At 48.0% G+C, this 13,073-nt stretch overlaps 1 protein-coding gene across 1 annotated transcript in view; it reads left to right on the forward strand.

Annotated features, from left to right (window-relative positions):
* Positions 1–3,808: 3,808 nt before the first annotated feature.
* Positions 3,809–13,073, forward strand: part of ASAH1 (N-acylsphingosine amidohydrolase 1) — a 31,995-nt gene continuing 22,730 nt past the window's right edge. Inside the window, exon 1 of the mRNA XM_079779547.1 lies at positions 3,809–3,967. Coding sequence (XP_079635673.1) covers positions 3,890–3,967 — 78 coding nt within the window. The 5' untranslated portion in view covers positions 3,809–3,889. The remainder of the gene's footprint in view (positions 3,968–13,073) is intronic.

Genomic DNA, 13,073 nt, shown 5'->3' on the forward strand with positions numbered 1-13,073 from the left:
ACATGCCTGGGTTTCAGGCTCAATCCCCAGTAGGGGGTATGCAGGAGGCAGCCGATTAATGATTCTCTCTCATTGATATCTCTCTCTCTCCCTTCCTCTATGAAATATATATATATGAAAGGTAAGTTAAAAGTGATGGATAATTAAGCTAATTATTTTATTTTGACATTACATGGGGAGGACAATTAGATTAAATGTGAGCACTAAATTAGTAGGTGTGCAATGGAATACCTAGAGCTGAAGGTAATGATTTAACATATTTTTCTATGGAAAAGTAAAGCCAAAAACAAGTACTCTCTTAGTGAGATAAAGCCACTGGAGAGAAAGAATCATGTGATAATTTTGCATGACCTCCTAATTTTCCATTTTTTACATCTTTTATTCTCCTGAAAAGATGGACAAAAATCTAAGCTTTGAAAGTCAAGAGTACATTTTAAATATACTAAGCCTCTTTCTTTAAACAAAAGTACTAATTGGCAATTACTCTGGTAAATGTTTATATTTAGAGCTATGTTTCTTGATCTAGAATGCGTTTTTTAATATTCAGTTTTATAAATCAAGTCATACCTGTTCTGGTTAATGTGATGTTATTATCTGTGATAGGTTTCATTTAGGGTGGGGTAGTTAGATTGCAATGGTTTTGAATCAAGGCTCCAGCTCAGGAAGCTAGGAATGTTAGGTAGGAGATTAGAGAAGGTCCACAGGTTGCCAAGCACTTCAGCTATTCTGATAAACAATTTGATTACGGATGCTGACTCTTGCATACTAAACAGGTCACCCAAACCTTATACTTGATGCTTGCTGTGAAGGTAGTATTTGAACCACCCTTCCTGTGGACACAGCCATTCATTTGTCCATTTAAATACCATTTTATGTTAATATGGCAGTATACCTCCAACCATGGCAGGGTTTCCTATGGCCACACGCCTTGCCTTGGCTGGCTGTGCGTTTCTAGTGTGGAAGAATTGATTAGGTTAAAAACAAACAAAAAAAGGATGTATTGTAAGAAAAAATAATGCACAAAATGGCATAATTTTAGGAAAGTAGAATAAATTCTTAATTTTTCTGAAAATAGAATAAATAGCATCTAAAAGGCCTTTGAAAGTTCAATGCAAAATTATATGAAAATTGTGCCTAAGAATATTATGACAATTAAAATAGGGTTTCTGCATAAGGAATCAGATTTTACCACCAATTAACATCCTCTCATAGCGAAAAAAAAAAATGTTTAAAGTGCCCTCAGTAGTATTTAAGGTGACCAATCTTTAATCCAAATAGCTATCTATATATATAAAAGCCCAGCGACTAGAACAACCAGAATGACCGGTGGCTATGACATGCACTGCGGCAGCCAACCAGCCTGATCTGGGCAACAATCAGCCCCTCCCCGAGCCAGCCGGGCCCCCAACACCTTGATCAGGGGCAGGGCCAGCCTCCAACCACCAACAGCCCCTTACCCGCACCGGCCCTGCCCGATGGGCCCCCATCAGGGCCAGCCAGCTGGACCCCACCAGTGCACAAATTCATGTCCCAGGCCTCTAGTATATCCTATCTAATAAAGAGGGAATATACTAATTGACCACCACGCCCTGAAAAAGATGGCGGCGCCCACAGCCAATAAGGGGAGAATATGCTAATTGACTGCCATGCCTTCAAAGATGACAGCACCCACAGCCACAAGATGGTGGCACCCAGTCCCCTCAGCCCCCCAGCCGCCCAGGGCCAGCCCAAGGCGCAGGCAAGCCTCAGATGTCGGCTGCCCAGCCGCCCAGGGCTGCCAGAGGCTCAGGTAACCAGGCCTGACTGAGGCTTGTGCTGCCAGCAGTGGCAGCAGAGGTGTGATGGGGACGTTGCCTTCCCCTGATTGCAGAGTCACCTCCCATCCCTGAGGGTTCCTGGACTGTGAGAGGGGACAGGCCGGGTTGAGGGACCTCCCCCTCCAGGGCATGAATTTTCATGCACCGGGCCTCTAGTTTATATACTAAAGACAGGAATGCTCTAGGTCCAACAGAATTTGACCTATTTACACATCACACCTTTGCCCAGAGTGAAGCCAGGGGCTTTACAATGGCTCCTAATGGCCCATATAATCTGCCCTAACCTACTTCCCTCTCAGACTTGTCTACTTCTTTCCCCGTCTTCCTTCTGCTCCACCCACACTGATGTACTGCACTAGCAGAACACGCCAGGCACATTCTCACAGGCAAGCCTTTGCTCCAGCTCCTTCCTCTGCGTGGAATACCCTTCCCTCGGCCTCCCCACGGCCACCTCCCTCACCTCCTTCAAATCTCTGCTCAGACATCACTTTCTCAGCAGTGCCCCTGCTGCCCATCTTGTTTAATGTTGTGCCTCTCCCCGCTCTTGACCCCCTCCTCTGCATTTACTACATGACATCTATTGCCTTCTAGCATCCTATAAGTTTTCTTACAGATGACACTTACCGTATTGTCTACTTCTCTTCTAGACTGAAAACCTCATGAGGGAAGAATTGTCTTTTATGTTCCCTGCTTATCCTACAATGCTTGGCACCCTGTAGGTCGACAGTAAATATTTTTTGAATTAGTGAACATGTCAATGATCTGCTTGCTTCATGTGGAATCAGGAACTCACTTTAATCATGTGTTCTATTTCAAAAGTCAAGCTTCCTCCTCAAAGAGAATGACTCATGTACAGGGTGGGAAAAGGCCTAGAAAACACATATACACACACCAAAATATCAAGTTCTCATTTCCAACAAAAGGATTGTTTTTCTAAGGAAGTAATACAAATGGGTAAAATTGCAATTTCACACACACACACACACACACACACACACACACACAAAAGTAATGTATGAAGATGTTAGTGACAGTATTCTGGGTTTTATAGGAACGGAAAATGCTAGTTGAAATGTCAGAGACTCAATCGGAAGTGGAGGATTTCCTGTCGGACTTTTAAGCACCGCATCCTACCGGGGTGACAGCGTCCACAGAAGGCAGGAATGCCAAGCACATGCACCTGTAAATCTGCTTGTTTTTCAGGCTGCCGACCCTCCTCCTCCAGGGTTCGCTCAGGCCTGCCAACCGGCAGCCCTTCAGTTAGGTGAGAACCAGCTGAGTACATCAATGGGGGAGGGTTCGGGTGCCACTGGGCACCCCACCTGTGTCTAAGCGAAGTGCCCGAAGCCTCACTTCTGCGCCCTGTCACCTGCTGGGAAAGCCTAAGTGGGTAACTCACAGCGTGGGGTCTCCATGGGGCACCCCCTCCCCCGGCCCCCGACATCCGAGCCTGTCCAGTGACCCCGGGTCAGGATGAAGACCCTCACTCACTTCGGGCCAAGGTGGGTCGGGGGCGCGTGTTAGGCCGCATTCTCCGACTTTTGTGAGTTGGGTCCGTTTCGTGGGAATCTGGCACCGAGCGGCCCGAGCGCAGCCCTCACCCCGGGCCGCTTGGGGGTGTGGCACAGGTGGCACCGGGCCCGAGGGGCGCGTGACCCCCCGCCTCCCGCCACCTGCGGCCGGGACCTGGGGAGGCCCCCGCTCCCCAGGCTTCGAAGTCCGCGCGGGGATCCGCGGGGCAGGATCGGGGCGGGGCTGTGGCTCGGCCCAACCACTGCCCGCGGGAGGGGGGTCCGACCACAGCACGGCCTGAACGCCCGCTCTGCCTACCATCCTGGGGGTTCCTCCCTCCACCCCGGGGCGGGAGAGTGACCCTGCTCCTTCCGCCCTTCCCGCGACACCGAGGAGCGCCATCCTGCCTTCCTGCCCCGTCTCCTCCGCGCCCGCCCCCCCCCCGCCGCGGTGGTGCGGCCCGGGCGCGGGTCACGTGGCGGAGGGCGTGGTCTGCCCCGGCCCAGGAGGTGCCTCTCGCGGCCTCGGCGCGTCTCGGAGCGGCGTTGGCGGCTGCAAAGATGCTGGGCCGGAGTCGCCTGACCGCCGGCTTCCTGGCCGTGGCCGTGGCCGTGGCCCTGGCGCAGCACGCGCCGCCGGTGGGTGAGCTCGAGGGTCGCAGGTGCGGGTGTGGCGGGGAGGGCGGGGCGTGGGAGCACCTGGTCCCCGCAGCATCGGTACAGGTGTCGGCGTTTTCCTGCGCGCGGGGCGCGGGGTAGGGGGGGAAAGAGAGGGGGTGCAGATGGTTGGGGCACAGCTGTTAGGAGCAAACCTGTCACGGAGCTCCTGGGCTCTGCAGAACGGTGGCTGTGATTTACCTCCCCCCCCCCCCATTTTCAGGGGGTGCCCCCGTTCCCCCAGTTCCGGGCGCGCGCATTCTGCGCCGCCGAGAACAACTTCCAGGCGACCTGTGCGCATAGCTCACTGGAGCGGGGGACGGACGGCCTGGCGACTCAGGCATTCCCTGCCCCCGACGAGGTGCTCGGGGAGGTGCAGCCGAGGACCCCGGCGCCCCGGGGAAGGCCAGGCGTCCCCGACGGGGCAGCGGGAGCAGCCCAGGTCCCGCGTGGCTGCTGCGCCTTCACCCCAAGTCAGGGGGACGCCGGTCCCGCGCTGTGGTTCTTGGCCCACAAGTTACAGGAACACAGACTGTCAACGCGAGGCAGCAGCCCGGCTCGGACTCTCCAGACGAGGAGGAAGTGGACCGAGGGAGGGAATGTCTAGCCAGAGGTCACACTTTTGTTTACCCAAGCGTGCCTAAGCTCAGCCTCTTTCCTAATTCTCTCCTTTAAAAGCCACGGGACCGCATTTTTCTTTGCCAGTTGATCAGATAAATGGGACTTGACCTGAGCCGGGAGGAGGATCCAGAACGGCTTAGAGAGGATGTTGACAAGTAGGAGCAAGATGTGTATTCTCTGACTCTTCCTTCTCTAAGGAGAGAAGCTTTATGGATAACATCATGGTGGAGTTAATATCCAGCCATTAAAAGTTGTGATCGTGCCCGGCTGGCGTGGCTCAGTGGTTGAGCATCCGTCTGTGAACCAGGAGGTCACGGCTGGATTCCTGGTCAGGGCCCAGGCCCGGGTTGTGGGCTCCATCCCCAGGGCGGGGCGTACAGGAGGCAGCCGTTCCATGATTCTTGCTCATCATGGATGTGTCTATGTCTCTCCCTCTCCCTTTCTCTCTGAAATGGATAAAAAATAAAATTTTAAAAAAGGTTATCGTGTTAAGCAAGTAGAAGCAGGGTACAAAGGAGTATGTACAATGATTTCAGTAACAGAAGGATGCACGGTATGTGCATGTGGACAAGGATTGGAAGAGTATACGGAAAAATAAAATGAGTGTGTTTAGCGTGGGTAGGGAATTAATTTGCTTTGAAGTGGTCGGAATCAGGGAGTGTTTAAAGAAATCATTACTTTGATACCATCCATGCCCTTCAGCCAAACTCCCCAGGAAACAAAACTGGTCGTTCAACAAATGATTACTCTTTGCGGCGAGGGAGAAAGCACGGCACGGGTAACCGTGGCCTCTCAGTAAAGGCGTTAGAAAGAACCTGTTTCATAATTTAGCGTTTGGTTGTGTGATTTGGAGGTGCATCTAAGGAATCGGGGGTTTGCTGTACATTGAATGCTTTTAGAAAGTGGGGCAATTCCCTGATTGGGTAAAGAAGACACAGTCATTCATTTAGCAAGAGAAGGGGGTGTTTGGTATCTTGTGGGTTGCATAGCACCCTTGTTTTCTTCCGTGCTGACACAGAATCATGAGCGGCCCTGCTTTGTCGGGCTTTATCCTGCCTCCCTGGGGTAGGAATCATGTGAGATTGGTTAGATCCAAAAAGGGGGACAGAAGTGGCCTGGCCGTGGGTGTCCAACCAGCGTGTGATCTCACTGAGGTCTGGTTGTGAACCTCAGAGAAGTTTCAGCTGTCAGGGGCTGCTTTTTTTCCTTCTTTCCCAATTCTTTACTTTTTTAAGCAAGAGTATTTTAAAAGCTGTTTTTAAGACAAGAAGAACCAGCTGACTCCATGACTTGAATGGTTCTTACCTAGAATAGTGGTTGTCAAAATCGAGCCCAGCTACTGAGGTGGGTTTGGGAAGCTGCTTTCCTGAGTCTTGAATGAAATGAGATCGAGGAGAGCATGAAACTAAAATCATTAGGTCAGAATGTTGGCTTTTATTCTGACTTTACGGCCTTCCAATTTTTGTGGTTAAGGTGTTCTTCTATGTGTGTGTGCGTTTTTGTTTTGTTTAACACAGTGATGGCGAACCTATGACATGCGTGTCAGCACTGACATGTGTAGCCATTACTGATGACACGCGGCCGCTGAGGCGGCCGCATGCCGAGGATGAAACATTTGCGAAATAATGTTTTTTCCTCAAAGTGACACACTACCCGAGTTATGCTCAGTTTTTTGGCGAAGTTTGACACACCAAGCTCAAAAGGTTGCCCATCACTGGTTTAACATCTCCTGGGAGACTAAAAAGTTGGACTCCCGTGTGCTGGGCCCCCTCTTAATTTCGTTACTGATCTGGAAAATTCTGGGAGTCACTGGCTGAAAGGATCTTGGAACCTCACAGAAGTTTAGTGACCTCGACCTCTGACAAGAGTAAGCAGTTTTTTCACTTTGAATCATTTTATATGATACACATTGTATAGCCACATAGGAACAAAAGCTATTTCAAAACTACTCCTGATTAATGTGAATAATGAGGACCCGCTTTAAATTACAAACAAAAAGTCATTTGATTGGAATGTCTGTGGGCTTTGTTTCTTCTTGTTTGAGGCTTTCAGAAGATAGCATATTGAGTCATTCTTGACTGTTGATCTAGAAGGAGACCTATCAAGGGATGGTGGTGACGAGAGGGGTGCAGAAAAGTCTGGAGAGGGAGAGGGAGGCAAAGTCACCAGGCTCTTAGGCCTTGTTAAGGATATGTTGTTATTGATTTCAGAGAGGAAGGGAGAGGGAGAGAAAGATAGAAACATCAGTGATGAGAGAGAATCATTGATGGGCTGCCTCCTGCTCGCCCCACACTGGGGATAGAGCCTGCAATCCAGGCATGTGCCCTGACTGGGAATCGAACCATGACCTCCCGGTTCATAGGTCAACGCTCAACCACTGAGCCACGCTGGAAGCCATGGATAGTTTTAAACAAGATATGACAAGAAACCATTTTCACTTTAAAAAGACCACTTTGGATTGGAAGGGAGCCAGGGTGGATGTGAGGAGACTAGTCCAGGGGAGAAATGGGGTGACCTTCAGGAGGGAAGTGGGTCGAAGGGTTGGATGGGGATGCGAGGCAGGCACCTTTCTGAGCGCTCAGCGGGGTGAATGGTGGCATCCCAGGGAGCATGGGGAGGGAAATGTTGGGGGGTGGAAGAGGAAAGGTCATTTTTATTCTGGTTATGTCAAATTTCCAGCCCGAGTACGGAGGTCCCCAGCAGGCCTTGGGGCTGGAGCTCAGGAGAGAGATTTGGGAGTTATAGGCAAATTGCTTGAAGCCATTGGAGCAGGCGAACATGGAGTAGGTGGAGGGTATAGAAAGAGAAGAAACGAAGAGGCCTAGCAGGTGTGAGGTGATGTGTCATTGTGTAAGTGCTGGCGAGAATGTGGAGAAAAGGGAACCCTCATGCACTGGGGGTGGGAATGCAGACTGGTGCAGCCACTGTGGAAAGCAGTGTGGAGTTCCCTCAAAAAATTAAAAATGGAACTGCCTTATGACCCAGCAGTTCTCCTTCAGGGAATTTATAAAAAAAAAAAACAACCTGAAACACTAATTGGAAAAAATATATGCAGCCCTATGTTCATTGCAGCGTTATTTACAATAGCTAAGATTTGGAAGCAGCCCAAGTGCCCATCAGTAGAAGAGCGGATAAAAAAGCTATGGTACATTTACACCATGGAAACGGAATATTACTGTGCCATAGAAGGGAAGAAAATGTTACCCTTTGTGACAGCATGGATGGACCTGGAGAATATTATGTTAAGTGAAATAAGCCAGTGAGAGAAAGACAAATATCATATAACTTACTCATATGTGGAATTTAATGAATAAACTGAACTACCAAGTAAAATAGAGACAGACTCCTAGATGAGAGCAGGTAGACAGTTCTGTTGGGGGATAAGGGAGGGATTGAGCAAAAAGGAAAAAAGAGAACTCATGGACATGGACAGCGATGAGTGGTAAATGTGGGGGACAGAGGGGAACAGGGAGGTAGAAGAGAGCATAGAGATGATAAACGGTGATGGAAAAAAATATATAAATGTGGTAGATGAAAACCAAGGGTCCTATTTTACATGTAAGTTTTGCCTTTTCTTAAAATATATTTTTATTTCAGAGAGGAAGGGAGAGGGAGAGAGAGACAGAAACATCAGTGATGAGAGAGAATCATTGATCGGCTGCCTCCTCCACACCCCCTACTGGGGATTGAGCCCATAACCTGGGCATGTGCCCTGACCAGGAATCGAACCGTGACCGCCTGGTTCATAGGTCAGAGCTCAACCCTGAGGCCACACCAGCCAGGCTTGCCTTTTGTTTTTAATAAAACCAAAATAGTGGGGGGGGAAAAAGAAGAAAAAGACAGAAGAAGAGGCTAGACCGAGGCTAAGGGACCGGTGCATGCAGGTGTCAGGTAGAGAAGCACTGAGCACGTTAATGCAGCAGGCAGAGCGGGAGAGTGAGAGCATGGGACAGCTCACCTATGCTGATGCCGTGGGCACGTCAGGTGTCTGTTGGACTTGGCAGCTGGAGCCATTGCTCACCTTGGCCAGTGCAGCGCTGGGAGCGGGTAACAGGTTGCAGGAGGCTGAGGAGAGATCAGAGGGGAGGGAATTGGAGTGGAGGAGATGGCTGTTCTCAGTAATAAAGCTGAGCAGATTCCTGAAATGTGTGAACACAAACATAATGGCTCAGTAATTAATTGCCGAAGTGAACTTATTCTCATGCATCAGCCTCTCATGTGACCTTAGCTTCTGAATCAGATTTTAGCAAAGATTTCCACAGAGTTTTCAGGAATCACGTAAACCCCACCCGACCTGACCAGTTTTCTTGTCAGTGCAGCTGCTTGCCCCTAGTATGTACCCAAAGGCAGGAACACACAAGGTAGAGTCTGTTCACTTAGTCAGTCTGCAAATACTGCACACCTACTGTGTGCCAGACTCTGTTCCAGATGCTGGGGACAGGTCGATGAATAAGAGGTAAGGTCCCTGCCCTCGTGGAGGATTTATTCACATTTCTTTTACCTGAATATCCCTAGTTTAATAGGGTGCCATCCCATCCAAAGTGAGACAACAGATGAACAACTTTGCGTGCTCACTTGAATTTGTTATATATGCAAGAAACATGCCTTTTCTTAGTCAGTAGGTGTGTGTCTGCTCTGTTGTACACGGTGAACATGTTAAGAAAAATCTTTAGAAAATAGTTGTTGAATTAAAGCATTGAATTAAAATTGCCTTGCTAGAATCGTTCAGCTTCTTTTCTGAAGGTATGAACACTGCTGTGAGCCGTGCAATTTCTTTACCTTCCATTGCCTTTTTCTGAGTCTGTGAATAAGACAAGAACATGAAGGCTTTTTGCACGTTTTTTGTACAGCCTCTTCACTAGGTGCTCACGGATTCTTCAGGGCTCAGATATTTTAAGGAGCTGTACAACTCCTGTCATTGCTTTTAGGTGTGGGGCATTCAAGTCACTAATGGAAAATTTTTCCCTTTATGTATTATTTTCCTCAGTATAGCATCTCCTAGCCTTATAATTAGTTGGTCTTAATGAGTGGGGAGGACATAAAGACTAATTAATTTCAAAGAGGATCAAGTTCTTCTCAAATAACCAGAATGATTAGAGAATTCACTGACCCAGAAAGTGTTCACAGAACATTCTCAGCACTTCCTCTGGCCTTAGGAAGCAAAAATGAGAAAGGGGCATGAGCGAGAGATTGACTGAAATTCCGAGTTGCTTGTGTGTGTTTTTCCTGGTGACAGAGTAGCACAGTATACCAAGAAGACTGCGTAATATGCCTAACCCATTGTGTGGAATCTTTACCTCTCATCTATTTAAATTGGTACTCACCGTGATAAGGTTGTCTATTATCAAATCCATGTATAGTTAAATGTGGAGATAGCAAGGAACTTTAAATAACAGATGCGCTCATTGTAATTCTCTGTCAGTCTATACATAGATTTTGAAACCCTCTTTCCTTATAGAAAACTCCCTTTTAGGTGAGGGTGTAGCTGTCTCCACTCTACCACCCCGCCCCCCAATCCAGTTGGTTTAAAATGACTTTTTTTACCTTTTATTCTTACAGCCAGATTCTATGCAGAGTTCATGTCTGTATTATAATTTCATGTTTATCTCTTGCAGCCGTGATTATCATAGTACAATATCTTTCCAACCTCAGACTCCTACATGCATGAGGGCTAGGTGACTCGCTCACCCTTGGGGCAGGTTGGGTCCTCTCCTAAGACTTGACAGAGCACTTTTATATTCCCTCACAGTTGTCTCATAAGAGATAAGCCCTGCAGTTTGATTTTTATATTGGCTTTGGGACCCAGGCCAGCCATGCAAATGTGATTATGAGGGAGAGATGAACATCATTACCTTTCATTTACTTGCTGAGCTTACTTCAGCGATCATTAAAGCCCTGAAGGAAGGACAGATGGTTGTCTACCAGGAATTAAACGGGGGCGTTGCTTTTATTGTTATCTCTGTGGGAAGCTCTGAGAGAGCAAGGAGAGCTGGGACTGGGGCTCTGGCCTCGAGCTCTCTCACCAGCTCTGTAACCTGCTCATCACTCGAGGTGCTGGGCCTTGCACCCACAACATGACCCTGCAGTCCCTGATAGCTTGTGGCAAACCCATTCAGAAAGAGTCTGGAGGCTTTAGCTAGAAATAAATGATAAAGATCGATTCATAGGCGTTAGGGTCTGCAAACCATGAACACTAGGCAGTACCCCGAGTGTGCCCAAGAAGACAGAAAAGCCGAGTTCCTACAGGAAAAGTACGTTCTGAGCAGAATCGCCCTGCATTCTGAGCCTCTGCCTGGTCCGTGATGGTCATCCTCTAGATGGCCTGTGTCTGCACACCTGCACCTTCTTTCCTGAGGCTTTCGGGGGTGGTCAGAGGATTCTCTGAAGTGGTACAGGGAGACATCTTGGACCCCTGTATTTTTTAAAAATATATTTTTATTGATTTCACAGAGGAAGGGAGAGAGAGCTAGAAACATCAGTGATGTGAGAGAATCTTCGATTGGCTGCCTCCTGCACTCTCCCTCCTGGGAATGGAGTCCACAACCTGGACTTGTGCCCTCCTGGTTCATAGGTCGATGCTCAACCACTGAGTTACACCGGCTGGGTGACCCCAGTACCTTTTTCTCCCTTCTTCCGATCTACATACTTTTGCTTAAGTAAACATCGATAACATGATTGTAACGGAAAGATTTGTAAATATCGGTCGTTGCCCAGTGTACTATGATTACGTTTCCTTTCCTGAAATTCTAAAGACAAGCTTCTAACGGCACCGAAAGAATATTTAAAAATATACTCTGTCAGATAGCCATACTGATACTGCCATTCTGTTTCTTCATATCTATATCACGCCTTTCTTACACGGATTGTCTTTCTTGGAGTTTCTGATTGCTTTCTCTTTTTCTCAGCAACCGAAGGAGCCAAACCTATGCCATACTCACTGTATCCTGTATTTTTTTCAGCTTCTGACTTATCCTCTCAATATTTATTCTGTTCCTTCTTCTTGAAGCCTATAGAAGTCCCATTGCAGCTGGGACCGTTTTCTTATTAACTGAATCATGCTTTTCTGATATTACCGTTTCCCCCCGTAGTTCTGGTGGGTTGGGGTGTGTGTGTGTGTGTGTGTGTGTGTGTGTGTGTGTGTGTGTGTTTTGTTTTATTTTTGCTCGTACATTCTGTTATTTGGAGAGTAAGAATATTCAATGAGGATGGAAGGAGCATTAAACGAGGGGCCAGTAAACGGCAAAAAAACCCCAGCCCCAGCCCTGCAGACAGAGCTGCATGTGGCCTTAGTGAGGCAAAAAACTGAGCACACAATCTCTGTCCCTCTCTTCCTCTCTTTTCACACATGCGCAGCCCCTCAAAGGTCTTCCTCTGAAGACACTGACTAGATGGTCTAGCAAGGCCAAGGACGGTTTGTGGGTGTTAGTACTAGGGTTCCCAAGTTACAGCCCCGGGGAGTCGGTGGGGGCAGGGGAGACAGACCCCACCTGCCAGCCGTTCTTGGAAGGCCTTGTGAGTTTAGGACCGTTTTCAGATTTTTAAAAAGTTGGGGGGTTCAAAAGAAGACTAATATGTTGAGACGTAAAGATTGCAGGGAAGTCACATGTCGGACCATAAAGGGCCTTGTTCTGGCACACTTCACACTTGTTTGTTTGCTCATTGTGGCTGCGCTGGCTTTCACTGCTGCTCGGGGCACTTCAGTGACAGTGAGGCGGTTCTACCTAAACAGTAAGTGCCACCTGGACCAATAGGCCGTGTTATTTTAATCTTCTTTAAAAATTGCCAAAGCAAACCTATCATGAGAAAAGAAGCGAAAATGGTGTTCTCTTGAGGCAAAGTGGAGTATGGGTCATCTTGTTACAGAGCTAGATGGCAAACCCCTGTGTTTATTGTGCAATGACGCCAGAGTTGCGATAAAAGAATACAGGTAGGTGACATTACATGATGAAGCAGTCTTCACAGTATCCCCAGCTCATAGGGGAAAAGGTGATCAGAAAATGTAAAGCAGAGTATCTCACCACAGCAGAATTCCTTTATAAACTCTCAAAGTGAAATGAGGATGCAGCCAAAGTCAGTCTCCAAGTAGTTCGTTGGTTAGCAAAGCAAGGAGAGCCGTTTACAGTGGCGGCTTACCTCGCAGCTGACGGCAGCCCATAAGAAATGTGTCCTGAGAAAACCTGTTTCACACGTTGAGCCTTCAGGTAAGAGCAGTTGCTCAAAACGCTGGCAGCATCATCAATATCAGTTGAAGAACAAGGCACATGATTCTCGACATGACTGTTACCAGTTACTGATACGTGTCGGAGCATCAGTGCCAAGTTTGAGAGTAAGGAATGAGTCTCTATGAACAGTCTGTCTGAAACAACTGCAGGCAAGTTTGTTTTCAGAGCAGCTGAGAACTCGGTCATTCCGTGAGACCTGAAGTGGACTCAGCTGTGATGTGTAACAACTGACAGTGGTAAAAATA

Source organism: Cnephaeus nilssonii, assembly GCF_951640355.1.
Source record: "Cnephaeus nilssonii genome assembly, chromosome: 8".
NCBI lineage: Eukaryota > Metazoa > Chordata > Mammalia > Chiroptera > Vespertilionidae > Cnephaeus > Cnephaeus nilssonii.